At 41.1% G+C, this 21,690-nt stretch overlaps 1 protein-coding gene across 1 annotated transcript in view; it reads right to left on the minus strand.

The window, feature by feature from the left end:
- The window catches only part of emilin1a (elastin microfibril interfacer 1a), a 60,737-nt gene that overhangs the window by 19,880 nt on the left and 19,167 nt on the right, over positions 1 to 21,690 (minus strand). The window contains exon 2 of the mRNA XM_010793529.1: positions 1,148 to 1,264. Coding sequence (XP_010791831.1) covers positions 1,148 to 1,264 — 117 coding nt within the window. The remainder of the gene's footprint in view (positions 1 to 1,147; positions 1,265 to 21,690) is intronic.

The raw sequence follows: 21,690 nt of genomic DNA on the forward strand, positions 1-21,690 counted from the left end.
GTCCGTAAGACCCAGGGCGGCTGCAGTCAAGCCTGACCTGTGCAGTCAAGCCTACCCTTAGACATATGGTAAACATGTGGTTGGACGTCTTTGTTTACATTAGCAAGCTTCGCTAACACTCAGAGCTAACCTGTACTGAAGAGCACATGTGTTTAAAAAGCAGGAAATACAAAAAGGAACTCACCTTGTGATAAACCTGCAAGAGAAAAAGCATTTGAGCTCCATACTATTTCAGAAATAATCCTTGACGTGATTTAAACAGGATGGCGTTTTATCACAGCAGACTTTAACTTTATCTCCGGTAGAATTCTGATCAGGCATTAGCTCCGCCTCCTCTTACTTATTTTTTTCAAGCTAAGGACCCAAGATCTGCGTTTCCCTAACAGGGCATCAAAAGAGGGGTTTGAGCAATATGAGGCATGGCTACAATGGGTGATCTGTTTGGTATTTTGAAAAGAAACTTCACAGACATGTTTTGTATAGGTATAGCCCTACAATATATGTTTCAAATATAGCATGATAGGCCCACTTTAAGGTAAAGAAGTAGGGTAATTTACCAGCAAAAGGCCAACAGATATAACTGGCAACGCTATGAAATTCGCCACTTTTTTGCCAATGGCGAAATTATCGGTCAAGTTCAATTAATATCCAGAGACTCAGGTGTTTAAGGCCAAATGACAGACTGGCTTAGTGACAGTAGTACATCCGTTTCATATCTCACCTCCTGAAAACTCCACCAAGGCACTACTTCCTGCCTAAAGCAGACTGTTTCCAGTAAGTGAGAAAGCTTCTGACACGGAAATTCTTCTATTGTGTGAAAGGGAAACTCCAGACAATGTGCTGCCTAACACTGCAGACATGATCTGTTAATATGAGAAAAGAGCTGAAGCCTGTTTCTGTCTACACCTACAACTACACCCAGACACCTTCCTGACCAGACTCCCCTGAGAAAATGAAGAGCTTTTTGAATTCAGTGTCCATAGACAGGAAATTAGGAGAAGATGGATAGATAGAGGATACAACCTTTGGAACATAAGGTCAGGAAGTTGGAGGAGAAAGGTTGAATACAGATTAGATTCCAGGAACAGAACTGAGGAAGATTCAGAGAAGATGTGAAGTACAATGGATAGAGGTTTTAGATACTTACGCAACTCGAGGACATTGGCCCCAGGTACAGCGTTGATAGTCTGGTTTTATGTACGTCTCGACCCCATCCTCCATCACACAGCTGACAGTGCGTGTCACCACATAAGCACACCAGTTCCTATGAAAGAAGGGGAAAGGAAATGACAAATGAATAACTGTGTGATGACTGGCAGTTTACTGTAAATTCAGAGTCAGGCGTTGACTCAAACATAGCAGCCCTTTTTACACACACTCCGTAATAATAATCAAAAATCTAGTCATTTGTTTGACTCCACTGTGAGTTTCCAGATCAATATCTCAAACCCCAGACTGATTATTATTCTGTATAACATTCAAGAGAAATGGTCCACTGGTGCAGATGTCGGATCAGTTCAGGATAACTGCACGAGTTCAACAATGGCTGCCATTGTATGCCTGCCCAACTCCACATCAACAAACCCACAAAAGGACACACACACACTGCATGTTCATGTGAAAAACTATCGTTAACACTCATTCCACACAGCTGGGAAACACTAACATGGAGCTAAAAGTGGCTGTGTTGAGCCACCAACAACATTATAATGAATCAGTTGTATTTAAGATAATAACCCCAATCCACACCCCAAATTGAAGATATGTATTTATACTTTTTACCACTACTGCTATTTATCAATCCAGATTGTTTTGGTATAAGTGTTAGAGATATTTGATATACAGATCTGCTTTCTCTCCAATGCAAACTCAGTTTGTGGTTCTGAAAGCCTCCAAGAAATACATTTGAAAAATTCAACAGTAAAGTCCATCCCAGTAAATCAAGATAATCCACAGATCTTGTTGAGAGGAGTTTCATGTAGGACCTATTTATCTTCTAACCAAACTACACATGCCATTTCAATTCATATAGAACCAAACGTGGATTAACTAATCGGAAAAAGGCTTGGGTGTAGTTTGGTAGAAAGAAAGTAGTTCCTACAATAAACCATAGACACACAACTGTTGAATATCTTAAGTGAATGGATCGTGATTTCTGGAAAGGCACATTATTGGTAAGTTTTTTTAATGTTCTTTCCGGCATATTTTAGTAACACAATCCAAGTCTATGGATCGATGTATAGCATTAGGGTTAGGTGTTAGGGGGAAAATATGTATTTTAGATTGTTGGCAAACCTTTCTTTTTAAAACTCTCTTGCTGCAAGAAATGTAGGAATCATCATTGATTTGGTGGCCACCCAGGATGATATAGCTAACACAAAAATGTTTTACACATCCAGCACACACAGAGAAACAATAGCATTTATTTGGAGCCTTGTTTTCTACAATTTAGCTAATGTAAGTGGAATATTCATTCCCTTTTAAGTACTTTTTCCCTCTCCACTAACTCCTGAGGGAAATATCAAGCTCAGAGCTGCCAAATGCTCCACCATGTCCACCAGTTACCAGCTTTGTCTGTCCTGTGACGTACAATGGGTTTTTACGGAAAAACAACGGCCTTCTGTGCCTGAAATAGCAGTGGGTTAATCACTACAATGTGCAACAATTTATATTACAGTTGAGCCATTGTTAATAAAAAATATACATCGATCATAGCAGCTTAAGATGAAGTCATGTTTAAACTCAATCCTATTCGTGCTGCCTGTTGCCCAAAAACACATTTAAAAATATCGCCTGTGTAGTGGATACTGCCAAGATTCAACAAACATTATCGTAAACATTTCTCTATGTTTCTATGTCAAACTCAAAGGGACATAATTATGAGAAACACACAAACTCCCACACGCTCCCGCCCTTGCTTCAATTTGTCCCCATGCCTTTGAACCCCCTTGACCTCTCTTAATAACAACAGCAGATATATTTAAGACACAGCCATCCTTCATTCGCTTTCTATCATCATTTTCATATTACCCAGAATTCCCATCCACTGCTATTTCCCCGGTGGTTATTATGTCCAATTAGTGTCACTCTCAGAATCATCTGAGGCAGGGCCATGAGGGATTTACAGATAAAAGTTGGAGCGTACAAGGAGTTCCTTTTATGCTGGAATGTCAATCAGCAGCTTTTCTAACTCGGTCTGTCTTCAAGCCTGTCTTTCTTTCTGTCTTTACATCTGTCAGTCTTTCTTTCTGCCTCTATGTCTCCCTTTGTGTAACTCATTTTCCTTTTTAGGCCGTCTTTCTCACTCTTTCCATCTCATTCATTTCTTATCCCTCTACCTGTGTCTTTTCTTGTCCATCTCTCTTTATCATCTCCCACTTTCTCACCCCTTCAACTCGTGTTTTTTCTCCTTCTCGCCCTCTGTGTGACTATGCCTCTCCCCTGATCCCCAGAGACTGTGATCCTCCCTTCATTCCACAGCTTTTCTGACTGACAGAAAGAGTTTATCATGTTCTGATCCTCCCATGTACCTAATGACCTCTTGTTCCTGTTGCTACTGTACGTGGGAAAGTTAACACGATAAGTTAACCGATTCTACTGTAAAGGCTTTTTGCAACAATCACGAGGAACATTCAAATGGTAGGTTGTCATGGAACCACATGGCATCACTTTGCATGTTGGATCGACCTGAGTACACCACAAGCACCGCTGGTAAACAGTGAATGAGGCTTATTGTGGACGTGCAACCGTACGGACTGAAATGTCTCTTCAAAGCCTAGATGCTTATGTTGATATAAATTATGGGCTCAAATCAAGAGTACTTTTTTATTGGAAAATCTGATTACAAAGGATAATTTAATTGGGTATAATACACAAACAAGGGGCGGCATCTGTAGTAAGATGATTTTTTTTAGAATATTAGCCGCCTACTCAGGCTTTGTGTTTTAACCAACAACCGCCCTAACTCATAGTTGTAGTTTAGCTATAAAGATAGTTTGGTTTTTGTATTTGCTAATGTATTGTCAATTTGACTGCCTCTTGAATACAATGATTATCAGAGTTATGAGGGCTTTGTTTGTCAAACAGATTTCAGATGAGACCAATCAACCAAAATGATCTGTCTCCCAAGGTAGGTTCAAATGTAGAATGTCACAAAGTAGATATATTGAACATAGTTCCATCTAATAATAATAATAGATTTAATTTGTTAGCGCTTTTACAGGTGCTCAAAGACGCTCTGTACAGATAATAGAGAAGAGAAAAGAAAAGAGAAGAAAGGAACAACAAATAAATATATATTTAAAGTTAAAGTCAAATAATACAAAAACAATCACACATTAAAAGCCAGATTGAAGAGGTGAGTTTTTGTGAGTTTTTTGAAGGTGGTGAGGTCAGTGCAGTCTCTGATGGGTTGTGGGAGTGAGTTCCAGAGGGAGGGGGCAGCGACGGAGAAGGCTCTGTCCCCCCAGGTCCGGTGATTGGTGCGGGTGGGGATGGATAGGAGGTTGGCTTCTGATGAGCGGAGGCAGCGGGAAGGGGTGTGGTGGTGCAGCAGGTCTGTGAGGTAGGGGGGGGCCTGGTCGTTGAGAGCTTTGTAAGTAATGAGGAGGATTTTGAAGTGGATTCTTTGACGGACGGGGAGCCAGTGGAGGTTCTGGAGGATGGGAGTGATGTGGTCTCGGGAGCGGGTGTGGGTGAGGAGGCGGGCAGCAGAGTTCTGGATATGTTGGAGTTTATTGAGGAGGTTGGATGGTATGCCATAGAGGATGCTATTGCAGTAGTCGAGTCGTGAAGTGCTGAATGCATGAATCAGGGTTTCAGCAGCAGAGGAGGAGAGTGATGGGCGGAGACGGGCAATGTTAAACAACATCTAAAACAACATCAGATAAATCAATATCCATATCTGTATCACTCTCAAAAATCAGTTAGTCTATACTTCTTACACTCAAGTCAAGTTTATTTGTATAGTCTACTACTGCAAAAAATGTCTATGTTCAAAATGGGATTTAAAAGCCTGTACCATAAAGGTTTCAATTCAAAAAGTTTGCAATTTTGGTTCCCTTAATGTCTTTGTAAGCCAGTAATGTGTGTAATGAGCCCCCGCTTTATGAAAAACTGCTTATCCCTATAAGTTTTGCTGATTTTGTATTTTCATGTTGCTTTGAGCTGATTATGAATCAAAGCTTATTTCCAGGGGGATTCAGTTCAGCCTGGATTAAACACAAAGTGGAGCATAAGGGAATGTCATTTGGCTAAAACCAAAGCGTTTTGGAACTCCTTTTCCAAAGATCTGCGGTTCTTCACTGTGATCCACATGGTATTGAATTGTATTTCTCTGTTCTGTGGTTTGTTACGTTGTAGTTAATGATTCTATCAGAGCTTGGAGCGCTGATGACTCAGAGCAAAACTCTGCCATCCTACATCAGAAAACTGCTAGCGTCTGCTCGAACAGACACAGCTGTCTTTCCCCTCACAGTGATTGTTATTTCATTATAGCATGGGTTATCTACGGTTTGTAATACTGCACTGTGTATGTTGGATGCAAAGTATCTCCCTCAGGAGTTGGGCCAATACAGAAGGGATAGACAACATACGACAGCAGCTCTGTCTCTCCTCCTGTAGTTCCATTGTGTTGTTTGTGTCACTGTGATTCAGCGGGCCATTCTGCCAATCTATTATCCTGTCTTACAGACTCAAAGGGTCACAGAGAGCAGAGATAAAGCATAAAGTTGGCAGCGTTCACACCCTATCTGCGCTGATGGAGAACAGGCCCTGCGTTTTACATAAATAAACCTAACTATCTCTCTTTGTTCACTACTGAGCAGACACAGATGTGGACACATACACGCACATATGCACACAGAGAAGAGTTGGGCAAGAGTGCACGAACACATCTTTTTGAACAACAATTTTCTGTGTGCTCCTTAACCCTTACTTATCCAAGCTGTTACCATAAGGTATGACTCCCGCTGCCTTCTACACTGGTGAAGTTGCTCAAAATAGAGGAAGGGGGACAACCAATGAATGTCTTTATTAAGGACGTTAATGAGGGACTCAAGTCAAGGCAGCTGCAGCAACAGCACAGAATGAACGAATAAGGGCCAATTGAATCGCACTCGGGTCAAGAGAAACGGCTGGATAATGGTGCATTCACGTGCAACTCAGAAGGTCCCATTTCAAGAGTTTTGGAAGTCGTTCTTATCATTTTGGTTTTCATGAGCTTTGAGTCTAATTGGGGAGAAGCTAAAAATAAAATGTTTTTTATTTTATTGCTCACAAAGTTTAAAGAAGAGAAGATCCTTTATTAATCCCCAAGGTAAAATGCACTGGTTTCTGTTATATATACAGTATACAAAGTCGTTACACACATGCACAGGACCTATACATTACTGTATGTCTGAATACACACAAACACACATGCATTTTTGGTCTGGAGAGATGCCAAAGCAAGCAGGCTGCCAGGTTTTCCGGAGGAAGGGAACAGTTAGGGGTTCGGTGCCTTGCTCAATGACACCTTAGAAGAGGTGAACCTGCACCTCTCCAGTTAACAGTCCACACTCTGCATTTTTGGTCTGATTGGGACTTGAACTGGCAACCCTTTGGTTCTCAAGTCCCTACAGACTGAGCTGGTGCCACCCCCATACAAAACCAACACTTAAACAGCACTTTTATAGTTTTTCCAGTATAGTATTTGTGTGGGATTTTAACAATTAACCGACAACAAAATGTTGACCAAACACTGCTATTGGGTAACACAAAAAAAAAAGAAAGGGAAAAATAGGCTTGTCACTAAAAGGAAAATAGCTAGTCTATTAAAGGTCATCCTAACTGAAGTGAGCCTGAGCCAGGCTTGTTGCTAACTTCGAGGCTTAACCCCCTCTTTATACATCTATGGCTTAACCCTTATTCGTTAATCAGCTTGTAATACACAAATGGAAACCGAACAGATTAAAGCTACCTAGGGCAGACACACTGCTGACGAGCTGTTAGTTAAACAAGTTGATTCGGTGGAAACTTAACGTTACTGCGAAAGTGGCTGCATGTCTCCAAAACAACACAGCTGGAAGTCTCCAAAACGGGTGAACTGGGAACTCAGTTATTTATAGGGTTAGGGTCAGTGACAATTCTGTAACATCGTATTAATTGAACATAGCCTGCCTACAAAACAGGGTATGCTGAATCAAATAATTATAAATATGTGCTTATAAATAGAGAGAGGTTTTGTGGGGCTGTTTGCAATAGTTGCAAACGTGCACGTATAACAGAGGCATGGAGCATTGCAGGAGAAACCGAACCCATATTTTGCAAAGAAGTATGAAACCTTAAAGTCGAAAAAGTGGATTCCTTTACATGTTCCAACTCAAAGGAACCAATTATGTGAAAAGAGTCACAAAGGTTGGCACATCACAAATGCAGACACACAACTCCCTCCGTCTGTGCAGCTTCCTAGCACCCACACACCGCCCTCATTGGTGGTTCATTTTCCATCGTTCCATCATGGTCTTCTAACTCCAGAACATAAGAGGAGCCTTTATATTTATCAGAGGATGACTAAGTGTTAGTGTAGCAGAAGTGAAAGTGTGTGTGTGTGTGTGTGTGTGTGTGTGTGTGTGTGTGTGTGTGTGTGTGTGTAGTGTCGTGTGTGTGTGTGTGTGTGTGTCGTGTGTCGTAGTGTGTGTGTGTGTGTGTGTGTGTGTGTGTGTGTGTGTGTGTGTGTGTGTGTGTGTGTGTGTGTGTGTGTGTGTGTGTGTGTGTGTGTGTGTGTGTGTGTGTGTGTGTGTGTGTGTGTGTGTGTGTGTGTGTGTGTGTGTGTGTGTGTGTGTGTGTGTGTGTGTGTGTGTGCGTGCGTGTATGTGTTTATGCATAGGCGTACGCCCTTCACAAAAAAGCATACAGTGAATTTGTTAATGTCTGCCTGCTTGCAAGTTGTATGTCGTATTGGTGACAAATTCAAAACAACATTAAAGCTCCAAACCCATTGGCCTTTCTCCCTCTCTGTCTCTCATTCTCTCTCTGTGCCTGTAACCAGAGTGAAGTTAAGCATTCCAAACAGTAATCCTATAAAGTCCCAATAATCCAAATGGCCGCGGAGAAATCGCTCAGATGAAAGTCCACTAACTGGACTTGGCATCTCTTCCAGAAGTGTAAAACACAATTACAAGAACACACAAGACATTAAACAGACAAGCACACGCATTCATGCACTCACAAGGGACCTAAGGACACTCTCAAAAGCAGTAAGACACACACATAGATACAAACATAAAAAGTGTATGAGGCTAACTTCACTGTTACTTTGCTAGCTAACAGCCTAGTATTGTGTTCAATTGTGTGTGTGTGTGTGTGTGTGTGTGTGTGTGTGTGTGTGTGTGTGTGTGTGTGTGTGTGTGTGTGTGTGTGTGTGTGTGTGTGTGTGCGTGCGTGCGTGCGTGCGTGCGTGCGTGCGTGCGTGCGTGCGTGTGTGTATGAGTGTGTGCTGGGTCAAACTGTGTCTCCCTCTGCTTTTCTTTTTTGGCTCCTCCGGGCGAAAAGCTGCTATTCAACACTTCCTTTTGTTTAACCTTCTAATTGGAAGACGTCTAGGAGAAGCGCATAGTCGTTTATGGCATCACAAGTCTGATCTCACACACACACACACACACACACACACACACACACACACACACATTCAATATAGTCTCCCACAGCAGCTGAGAGAAAGGAGAAAAAGACAAAAAGATCAAATGATCAGCTACATTTAATTACCCACAACTAGACAGACACAATAGCAGAGCTGAATCCAGATTTGTCTGCGCTCCAAAGAGAAAGAGGAAGAGATTTGTGTCCCTCCCTCATTTCTTTGCTGTGTGTTTTCTCTCATCTGAAGGCATTGCTGCAGAGTGAAGTGATGACAGCTTATCGGATTAGGGATCACCGGATAATAAATACCCTTGTTTGATTTCTCCACCCATACTCCTTAAACGTGATTACTGCTTACTGTTACCGCCAACATGACATTATAGCGCACTGCGCGCGGCACAGGCATTTGCATAATGTTTTTAGAGATGGTAAGAAGTGATGTCTGCAGAGGGGGAAGGATGCATTGAGCCGTCACTCCCCCCTTCATCTTTCTTCCTCTTTATCATTTTGGTTGTCGTTCTCTTATGACCTTGTAACCACTTTCTATGAAAACACATTGCGCCTCTGTACATGGTCCTGTAGTGCCTGTTGGCTGGGCAATTGTGCATGTTCACTCCTACCTCCACGATGATTTACTGAACTGTATATGATATAATGGGATACATAATACATTCAAACATTATTCAATTAAAAATGTATGAATGAAAACTTGAAGGACATCCTTCCAACACCACTCTGCAATAAGAGCAAGATGTGCAACATTTAGTAGGCTAAGATACAATATAAGTCATCATATATTTTTCAGTTCATCGCTTCTTTGCCCCAAATCTAGTTTCAATATGTCTTTGTTTTCTTAGGCTACATGCAAATTAGCCGCACGACTTCAGAGGCTGATGGTAATGCACTGTAGCCCAAACGCTACAATATCTTCACAATACAACATTTGGGTATATTTGAAAGTTGCTTGAGCTTTCAGTTCTGATAGAAACTACGACTACCGGACCCTGAAATGAGACATTGTGGATGCATTTACACTTTTTACTGTCTCTCCTAAAATGCATCTTAAAACCCTGCCATGACTGGTTTTCAGTATCCATTGAATAACTCTTGGTTGCATAACCTTTGCTCTTTTGCTAGTTGAAGTTTGATTAGGTTTTTATATTTAAAAACCTATTCAGAAGGATTCCATTTCAATAAGAAAATACTGGATACAGATGTTAACAACCCCGAACCCAACTCTAATCACCAGATAATGTTCTTCAATGTAGCAATACCTACTGCTACATTAAAATAACTACAGTTGGATGGAGTTTAGATTAAAAATGTTTTTAGCAACTACCAGAGGTGGTTTTCAACCAGCCTTGAAAATGTCTTTGGTGCATTAGCTTCGCCTAAGCCATCACGTATCACCAAATATGGTGCCCAAATATATACTTTGATATTTTAGTGCATGTGGGTTGGCAAGCGTGAGACCAGTTTGTGGTACAGAGGCTTTAATCTGGCTGACAGAGCTATCAGTGTTTCTGCTCCACACACAGTGACACTGACCAGACGCTCTATGAGCGTGTGCTTCGTGTGTGTGTCAGCTATGTGTAGTATCAGCCTGTGACATGTGTGTGTCATTGTGCTGTGGCCACTCTCTGAACTTGTGACCTTGCTGTGAACTTCACACCATTCTCATTCAGTGAGCATCACACTGAGCGTGCTAGCAACATTAGCTAATTACAGCTGGGATGCTTGTTGACTTTCTCTCCCCAAAGCCATTGTGCACCCCCTTGGGCGTGCACGTGATGCCCCGCAGCTCCACTCCAAGGCAGCCGTGTCTAGACAGACTTTGGCTTGATCGCTCTTTCTCTGGGGAAACAAACGCTCATCTGTTGAAGTCCGCAGCCATGAGTCCATTGGTAGAACTGTTGTCAGAAAAGAAGCCCTGGTACTTTTCTAGCTATTCTTATATTTTCAAAGAGTTTTAATTACTCATCTGATCTGATTTGTTTATTACAACTAATACAATTAAGATGGCAGATGCAGATACAGAAAGAGATCAATGTCAATGATATTACCTCAATGAATACTACGCTATTTCCTATCATTCCAGTTTTTAATCCAATTAAAAATAACTGAAAGAAGGATGGAATGAGAGAACTGATACATTAGGTAGCGTTAGGGATGGATAATTCATAGAGAGTAATATAGAAACCAGGACAGATTCAGGCGGACGGAAAGTCCAAGAGAGAGAAAGAGCTGTTGTCCACATCCTCTCCAGGGACACAAAGGTCTCCATTGTAATTCAGTTGTTGCACTGTATTTTGTGTTCAGGGCTTTTGCTGGTGTCATATGCCCTACTATGTCTGTGTGAATGTGCGTGTATTTATAAGGGCCACACCGCTCCCAGCTGTCTGTCAGCTGGTGTCAGCCGGTCGCGGTCTCCGACTGTCACCTGTAGTTTCTGATGTGTGTTGGCCTTGTAGCTGATTGAAGGTCTTCAATGGAGGCAGTCAGTTAGGCAGAGATGTATGTCTTTTTATCTTCCAAATGCTTAACAAGATGTGCTTGCAACACCAGTTCTAATCAAAGGAGCATTTTACAGTTAACTATTAAAGGTCTTCTCAATTTGCATTTCAAGCATATTAAGGTTCATGGTGGCACCAGATTAACCAAACTACAGGTGTGAAAGCCACTAATGAGCCTGGCCAATGTTGGGACAACAGCCCCATACCAATAGTACAGAATACATTCCCATTGTTTCCACATGTGCGTCCTCTTGTGCAGGTTCAGAAAAGATGTCCACATGTTGGTGACTTGCTGGTTGGTTCAAAACGTTTGTTGAGCCAGCCTTTGTTATCGCTAGCTATTTGAGTTTGCTCGTTGGATCAGGACACTGTCAGAGAGGCTTATTCCTAAACTGGAGGCGCTCATCACAGCTGGAGAAACCCTTAGTGTAACAAGTGTTTCACCATCTCTAGTGAACAACTACTATGTTAACTAACTAGGGAAACAAACCTCAACTTCTTCCAAATATCAGATTTGCAACTTTCCATGGATTAGACGGAACAAAGCAGCATGTGTGACGGGTGGAACATGCTGTCAATGTATCGACTCTCTTCCCTCTCCTTATTCTCACTTCTTATGCTTGCTGCTTCCTGACGTTCATGCAGTATTGGGGATTATTTCACATTATGTCATTACTCATGATGACATTGAGGACTACTAAACTTGAGGTGGAAAAAGACCCCACAAAAAAGGGTCCATTGCTGTAAAAAATAGTTTTTCGTGTGTTATGTCATCTCATATTCAAAGCTCGCATCTTACTCCTGCTGCAATCTAATTGGATTGAGCTTTTATTGGGAGGCGATGCATAAATCTCTCACAGAACATTTCCTATCAAATCCATTTAAGGAAGTTCAGGCAAGTGAACAGCTAGGGAAAGAGGGCTATTTGGCCGCAACATTGTTTATGTGTGTGTGTGTGTGTGTGTGTGTGTGTGTGTGTGTGTGTGTGTGTGTGTGTGTGTGTGTGTGTGTTTGTGTACGTTTGGCGGACGTGAACTTATCAACCCTGTCGCTAACATTATTACCCTCTAGCCATGTGGCCTCGGAGTTAACACAAACAGACAAACGCACACAAACACACACCAGGCCAGTCCACGCTGCCTGTTTCTCCGAGTGTCCTGGCCTGGAAAGCCAACAGAAACAGACAGCCCCAAAATATCACTGCAGGGTTCCCATGTCAACACTAGCAGATGCAACATTAATTCAATCAGCCATGGAAAGTCACCGAGCGGAATGGGTGTGCGAGGGCCAGCGTCGCAGATCTGCAGAGGCACAGTTTGGGAGGCCAGAGGGATTATAAACTTATCTTTTTGAATGATTTATTTTATGTTCCAGGTCATCTTGTTGACACTAGTGTTTAGAAATCCATTCTAACTGTCATTTATAAATGGCTTCAGACATTTACAAGGGAATAAAAAAAAAGAGAAACATCTATAAAATGGTTTCCGGTGAACCCTTCTGGGACTTACATAGCATCTTTGTTAGTATCACTATAAAAGTATGTTTTTTTGGCAATAATGAGAGTTGACAGCCACCTTTTCTGCCATTTTTGTTAGTAGTTAGGTTTTTAATCTGCATGCTGGTGATGACGTTAGTGGTGGTATTGCGGATGCAGATCCCACATTTATTTCACTTTCTTTCTTAAACTCCCATCATGCCAACTCTTCTCTTTAAAAATCCTATCCAGTTTGGTTCACTGCTTGCATTGACGTTGGAAACAGCTGCCTTTGATCGTCCCTGAACGGCGGTAAGAGATGGCAAAAAAAGCAATAATTGCAAGTCACTTAACAAGCAGTTGAATTAACAACCTGTGAAATTTCACAAGCGTAGATGTCTCGTTCGCCTCGGTTTTGACACCAAAAATCAAACGCTCTGTAATGTCTCCATCTGCACTGCTTCTGCCTAGCTGGCCCACAGTAACCCACCTTGTTGGCACTCGACTGTTTAAATATTGACAGTTTTTTAATGCAATGCGGAATGAGGAGCTGGTGTGGGTGTTAATAGACTATCTCTCTAATGGTTGACTTGTTAAACCTCAAAACCAGTGTGGTTGAAATATGTTATTTCAACTTATTTCTGATGACAGGGCATATAAGGTTAAGTAATCATTTTTCAGTATTAGGGTTAGGGTTAGAGGTTTTGTTTTTTTTGTCACTTTTTTAACGCCCTAGTTGTACAACAATAAACCTCATTAACAGAATTAGAAAAACATATCACAGAACTGTTTTCACGCTTTGTCTCTCTCAGCTTTTTCTTTCTCTTCTGTTGTCACCAATCTCAATAGCTTTTTTCTCAGCTTCTTCCCCCCTCTCTGTCTCACTGTAATCCAAAGCAGATGTAATATTTGCAGAGGGAGTATTGGATGACCTGTGAAAAAGAAACACGGGAGGTTGTCCAGCTGCTAATCTGTGAGACAGAATCAGACAAAACACAGATGCCAAATGACATGTGTGTCTATAACTATTCACACTCTTCAAGAGGGGCTGCTTGAAATGTCCATGGGTGTGATCTCGCAACAGAAAAACGGTTCAACTCTTGTTTATCCCCAGTGACATTCTCAGGGAAAATGCGCCTGACAACATGCGTGATTTGTCGACGTGTTTAAAGGCTGCCGTGTATCAGCGCAGTCAATTCGTGACTTTTAGAAGACTGCTTCGGTTAGCCTGTAACTCTTCTCATACAGCATGCTGTGTTCCCTAATCCCTCTTCATCCTTTTGGTGTCATTTGCAGTGAGAAGTGCTGCACTGTGCAATCTGCCTGACGTTAAGCATATCCTGCCATTCAGCCGTCCTTCCTCTTCTTTACCTCCTTGACTCATAGCTTACTGTGACACAATCTGGCTCCTGCATTCTTTTTGAAAGTAAAGCCATTCATCCAGGAAACGTTTGCTGAGCTCATGTGTTTTATTACAACATCACTCTGCTGTTCCTTCCGTGTAGTTTTACATGTTTCAACCTGCTCAGCAATGCCACTCATGTGGGCCAGAGCAGCATTAAGAGTTCAATGCCTGGATGAAGGGCATGACATTACTAGGTTACAAGAGGATTTAAAGATACTATTCTTGTGGATTTAGGTGTCAATTATTATGGGAATTTGCAGTTTTCAAAGGGAGCTGCTTTTGACCAATGCATGTTGATATCATGTTCTTTGTATTATCCAGATAGATGAGCCAACGTATGTTTTCAATGGTCTTTAACAGTCAAAACTCTATAAAGGTGCAACAAATATACCTGTACAATATCTTTCAAACACATGTAAATCAAAAGCAGAGGCTCTTACGTACACATCCCAAATTAAAAGAGGATTTTGAACTCTCATGACAGTGACAATCTCTACTCCCCATGTCCAACCACCTGTTAACATGTAACCAAACTTCCATACCAACTAAGCCAGCTCCAGGGTCTGCTGAATATCCTGTCAGCATATGATCTTTCAATGGTATAAGAAGAATTGTCGGAAGTAAATACTTAAAAATTGTGACATAAAAAGCCAAAATATACATATCACTTATATAACCTTACACATTACTGATATGTAAACAAATAAAAAATCAGATAACATTATATCTTTATGGAGCAGGACATTATTCCATTTAAAAACACAATTAAATACATCTGAATATAAATAATTTAAAAAAGGAAATAAGCTCCACCCTTTGTTTTTTTTCTGTCAATTTGTAGATGGCCGATGCATATGACACTGAATCAATAATACAATACGAATGGACCCACCTGTACGAGTTAATCTGACCTTTTACCTTTAGACCGAAGGGTCGCCGGTTCACGTCCCGATCGGACCAAAAATACGGAGTGTGGACTGGTACTGGAGAGGAGCCAGTTCACCTCCTGGGCCACTGCCGAAGTGCCCTTGAGCAAGGCACCTAACCCCCAACTGCTCACTGGCGCCGGAAATGTATGCATTTGGAAATGTATGCATTTGCACAAGTAAAGATAACTTTTTGTTGGTTTGTATTCTTCCGTTTCCTTTGTATGTAGCCAACAGCTAAGAACGTCTGGAAATTGCCAAACTCCACCGATGGTAATGTGCATACATTGAAACAACATCCATAATATTCATCTGGCTTCTACTTAGAAATTATTTATCTATTTACCTTATATCATACTCCAATAACTTGCATATAGACTCTTATTGCACTATTTCACTTTTTTAAACAATTTTTCTTTTTGTATTACTATTTACTTGCACTATATTTTTCTGTTTATCTGTGTTATTGTGTTGCACTGTTGGAGAAGCCTGTGACCTAAGATTTTCATCGGCATTCACACTGTAGCTATGTTCGTATGACAAAATAAAGAACCTTGAACCCTTGATACATTTATTTTTTTAGATTTACCAAAATGTTGGCTCATAGCCAAGAAGCTTTATTCCTGAAAGTAGTGGTGAGCTCGCGACATATTGCAAAAAAACATTGGTTATTCTTCATGTTGAAAGAATAACGGAAATAAAAAGGCTTATTGGACTCATTGGAAGTAAACAATGAATTGAAGCTAGTCGTGTATCATGTTCTCCCCACCATCCCTCCCTCTCCTCGATGTTCTTTTGGCTCAATCTTTGAGGGATTTGGACGCGGCCACAGGATGCCAGAGAGTGGGGCAAATCAACATGTGCTTGGGCAACAGAAGGTGTGTGTGTCGCTTTGTGTGTGTGCGTGTGGGTGTGTGTGAAGGCAGTAATCTTCTATGAGGGGGGTCCTCCAGGATTATTATAATCAGGGGCTTGCGAGGACCCCCTCCCGGCCCCCATCGCGCTCCGACTCCTTATCCCGTCATCCCTCTGCCGCTCTCCCCTCCATCCACTCAGCCCCCCCAACCCCTTCATCTCTCTCTTCCCCTTATCCCTGCCTCAGTCTCTTTACCGCCGCTCAATTCCTCATTCTCATCCCGCACTTCCATTCATCCCCCCTGACCTCATCCTCTTACACTTATCCTTATCATTACCTTCTACATTGTAGGCGTTTAGCTCAGCAGCCTGGAATTACAAGCTGCTGCCCAGAGTGGACTGCAGACCCGAGATACCAAGAATCAAAGTTTAAACATCCCGGCCGTGTCGAGAAAGTCCGATATCCCCGTTAACACCATCCGACCACATGGGAGCGGAGCCCGGGAAGCAATATTAGAGTGAGGGAAGATTCAGGGGCTGCACTGCAGATCCAAGGTGCGCAGGTTTGAAAGCGCTGATATCCTCACAGCGGCTACAACCAGAACAGACAGACGAGCACAGCGCTGCATACAAATGTCTGCTCGCTGAGGCTTCATGTTATTAATTTGCGCTCCCCACCAGGAAGGATTAACCCTGTGAACCCTGCGCTGCCTCTGCTTTATTTGCATGTTTGTCATGGCGCAGTCACTATAGTGTATTTCCATGGCTTGTTGTTGTTTTAGGGAGAAGTTAGGCAGCTCTGAAATGTTGGCACTAACAATGTTCTATAGAACTGGGCAGGGTACGATTTGAAAATGGTATTATCTTTTGTTATTGTGAAATAACATAACGCTTTATTTGTAATTGCATCAGAGATTGGACACGCTGCATACATAAAGGATTGTTTTTCTTTCATATAGCAACATTGAGCAATATTGTTTATCCGTCATATCGCATTCACATTGCTATTGAAAACACATGAAAACACATTTCACAAATAAATAATTCAGGGGATCACCAAGACCAGTAGGTTTTATCTTTCTGGAGCATGAACAATTTTGCAACATTCATCTGCTACTTAGTAATTATTGATCTATTATCTAATATCATTCCAATAACTTGTATAGACTCGTATTGAACTATTCCACCTTTTTTTCTTCTTCACTTTTTTTAAAACTATTTTTCTTTTTTGTATTGCTTTTAATATAATATACTTTAATATTGTTTTAATATTGTCTGCTTATCTGTATTATTGTGTTGCATTGTTGGAGAAGCCTGTGACCTAAGATTTCCAACGACATAATTACTCTGTAGCTATGTTAGTTTGACAATAAAGAATCTTGAACCTTGAATATCTAAAAGATCTCAAGCCCATCCATCCAATAGTTGTTTGGATATTTCACTGTGGACCAAAGTGATGGACCAACAGACCATCATACACGACCATACTGAGAGCCATGTCTGCAGAGCGGATACAGGACAGCAGAGGATTCTATCGTTACGTTGATCGTGTTGAATTTATATTGATGAATAATGGTGAATATTCTCATATTCATGAACAACTTTTCAAGATCTCCACCATGAAAGAAAATTTAAAAAATAGGCCGATTAAAAAAAAAAAAGGATGTTTTCATAGATGGCCTGAAAAGGGAAAATGCAGGCTCTCTTGATGTATTATATCATGACGTCAACATTTTTAATTTGTCAGTGCCAGAGCTGCCACTTATGGTTAATTTCGGAATCTTAGATCAGATAATGAAAATACCTATCTATCTATCTATCTATCTATATTCTGTTTCATGACCATATTGGCCAGCATGTCAAACTAATAACATGCCTATGTATTTTGGATGTTAATTATAATGTTCAATATGTACATTGCTGAAATTGGAATAAGTTGGACTGATGCAGCAGGTTGTGAACACTGGTTTACTGAGTACATCTCTGAAATTGTGTTTTATATTTGGTGCTATGTGTGTCAGCCAGGTGCTCAGAGTAATACCTTCTGACCATGCTAGCACAGAAATGTCTAGTTGATGAAGTCACTATAGAGTTGTTTTATTTTCATGCTTGAGTGTGTTGTACTGCAGCTTTGGATTTCCGAGTCTTCCTCCATGTTCTCAGCCCTCTGTCTGCATATATCTTGTTAAATGTTCCACTTTATCCCATCCCCTCTGCCATTTATCTTTTTCCCTCTGTCATATCCCCCTTTATTTCAGTACTGGCTCCTCTATACAGTAACTCAACACTCCTCACAGTCAGCCTCATCTACTTATCTTCACCCTTTATAAAGGTCATTACACGCACAGCCTGTTTTGCCAGATTAAAATAGAGGCCTGGCGGAAAAGAAGATGAGATGTGTCATATCTGCCAGCTTCCCACCTTATCAAACACACACATGCATGCAGATGCACACATACGGACGTAAACACAGTGAGAAAAGTAGTCAAAAATGCATCATCTACATACAAGGATGTGCATACATGTGCTTTCTAACAGTTCCTCACACCTGCATGCATTCTGTCACACACTTCTAGACGTGTAGGCTCATAAACCACACTCTCCACCACACAATGAAACACACACTTTGTCCCCTTCTTGAAAAAACACACAAAATCAGAAACACACACACACACACACACACACACACACACACACACACACACACACACACACACACACACACACACACACACACACACACTCAATTACATTTACGCAGGCTGAAGAGCAGTCAGGAGAATCAATAGATGCTATAAGGAGAAGGCGTTCCTTGGAAATAAAAACTAAATGAAGAGACGTCTTTGAGAGTGCAGGGGCAAATAAGCAGGGAGGGAGGAGTTTATGAAAAGAAAGAGGACGAGGCATGGAGAAAGGGATAGCATGGACCAGTGCCTTTAGAATGAGAGTTCAAAAAAAGGAAGGGAGGTGTTTTTTTTTTTTTTTTTAAGATGTATTTTCTGTGTGGTGTGTGGTAAAAAGCTGCAGGGCGTTGAGAGGAGAAGGATTTGGCTGCGAGTGATGCCGGAGCCCAGACGAATACAGATGAGTTTGAGTTCACAAATGTAAAAGGGACAGAAAGGACCGTTCTATTCCAAAACACAACTAATAATAGCAATGGTAGACTCCGTCATTGGCACTGCGACTGGTGAAACAACGGGGAACAAATTGGGATTCCATGGTCACACAAGACCTCTCTGTTTATTGTTGTTGTTGGCGCTGGTTGGTCAGTTTGATTTATTTAACACTATTGCACTGCAAAGAATAAACATGACTAGAATGTACTAATCGTAGTTATTTCGCAAAGATGTTAAGGTATTTGACCAAGAACTATGTACAAATCGATATTTGCCTATTTAAAAAAAAAAATGTATCAACGTTTCCCCCTACCTTTTCAACTTATTTCGGTTTATTTTTCCAAGATTCGCTATACCCCAGCCCAATAAGTTTGTTGTGCGTGTATTTGTGTGTCCATGTGTGTATCTATTTCTTTGTGAGGGTCAAAGGCTGGTATAATGTGTATGTGTGCAGCCCTCGTGTTTTTCACATGTAGATCAGCCCCATAAGCCTCTCCACACAGGCTTTCACATGGACCCGCTATAGTCTTCTCCACAAAACCCACTTGTCCTGTAGAGTTGGCTGAGCAGCCACCAGCTCCTTTCTGCAGGAACAAAGCCCGCTGGCTGCTGTGGCTGTTGACTCGGGCGACAGTGTGAGGGGTCCTGTGTGAGGGGTCCTGTGTGAGGGGTCCTGTTCATACCGGTTCCGTCAGGGCTGTAGGGAAACAACGACACATATTTTTGGTCATCAGGTTTTTAGTGTTGTCATTTTGTTTTGTCTTCTTAAATCTTGATATGGGTTTTTTTATACGTGTATTCTCTTGCAAAAAGATTAGTATTAAAGTTTTTTTTTTCAAAATATTAGTGAAGTCAGTATTCTGTATCTTTAAAAAAAATGTTTTTTCCCCTTTTTAACACCTAATACCCACATTGAAATTTGGTACATCCAGGTCCCTAAACACCCATTTCGCTATCGCTGTGACTCAAATTGACAATGATGTATTAAACTGGTGTTTCCAAATCCTGATCTAATGTTACGTTGCATAATTGACACAAATCATATACTTCATTTGTTCATTATTAACAGTTTTGAGTTAAAGGTCACCTATTATCCAAAATCCACTTTGTCATGTCTCCTCTAAATCAACTCTGTGTAAAGGGATTCTGAAAGTTTCAGGAAAAAATATTCTCTCTCTTTTTGTCCTGATCCATTTATATAAAAACCTGTCTGAAAATGAGCTGATCAGATTTTGGCCACTTTATGATGTCATAACGATTTTGTGGCTTGTGTAACCATTAGCCAATAACAAACCAAGGTAACCCCCCCCCCACCTTATCACCTGAATCTCCTCCTAGAGCACCATTGTGTTCTTTTTAACCAAATATCTCTGAGAGGGGCGTGGGGAGGGGCTCCTTATTTTCATCTAAAGTAACAGACAGAGAATCAGCACACAGGGGATTATGGGATGCTACAATGATCTGTTTGGTATTTTGAGCCAAACACTTCAGAGACATTTTTGTATATATCTGAGACCTATAATATATTGATGAAAAACAGTATAATAGGGGACCTTTTAAACCGGGTCCAATCCTGGAGAGAGAACATAAGTTATATCTGGGCCTGCTCATACATTTCTAACCTCCAGTTTTTAAATTGTACTTTCTCGAGAAGAGCTCCTAACGCTTGTTGAGGCATAGCAACATGATTTCATTGGCCATTGGATGATCTAATGCGTACGTGTGTGTTTATGTTTTTAGTTGTTCTAATCTGCATTGTGTGAAGGCAGCTTTGAGCTTAACCTCAGCGTACTCTGTTTTATTGCACTGTATCTCTATAGGAGCACACACAAATTAACACAAGTGGAACACACTGCTGATTAAAGATAACACGCAGTGAAATACATTCATTATTCATCTGAAAAAGAGGCTAAAACCATTCAATGTATTTTTTATAGGGATGCAATTACATATATTTTTTGTTTTTTCAGCCATTAACACAAAAACAAACCATAGACTTATAAATAACCTCCAGGAAATCAGTGATTATCTTGCATTTTTGTCTAGAAGTAAGCAATAATAAATCCAAATAGAATGCATTATGCGATGAAAGTCTGAATATCCCAAACGTGTTACTAAGTTGTCTTCTTTTAGAATTACTGTCCAAAGTGCTATGAATGTCCCATTTCTTCTCTTATTTTTCGTCTCCTCATTAAGGCGCTGTGCCCGGGCTGTCCTTCCAGAAATATAATTGAAAGCGGGTAGAAAGGCAAATGTTGCTTTAATCTCATTTGCAGGCGAACAATGGGCCTGGGACCACGCTAAATTCATAAAAGTGGCTTAATGCAATGAAACGTAATGAGGTAATTTTGAGACGGAGCGAGATGGTGGACGTGTCCTGCCGCGTGCAAGGGTATACACACTCACACACTGACACAGGAGGGCGGACACACACATCTGGCACGCTGCATGAATATTTATAATAGGGGTGAGGAGAGAGTATTCAGTCTATTTGATTTTAAATCTCAGAGGACTCGGAATGAACACTGCGTGTGTTGTTTTAGAGCGCTGAGTCATGTTGTGTGATAAACTTCCTAACAGATGTATCCACGAGCGGCCCGATCATCAAGGTCCAAAAGTATTGACACAACATTGAAGGCATCATCGTCATATAAAAGGACATGATTGGAGTTTGCCTCTTTAAACCATGCATGCATAACCTCGTGCACAAAAACGCGCTGCTGTGTCCTTTTAGGATGCTCATTTTGATAAAGCACAGATGGGATTAGGTCTTTAAATTTGA

Source organism: Notothenia coriiceps, unplaced genomic scaffold (assembly GCF_000735185.1).
Source record: "Notothenia coriiceps isolate Sejong01 unplaced genomic scaffold, NC01 NC01_scaffold00037244, whole genome shotgun sequence".
Taxonomy (NCBI): Eukaryota; Metazoa; Chordata; class Actinopteri; order Perciformes; family Nototheniidae; genus Notothenia; species Notothenia coriiceps.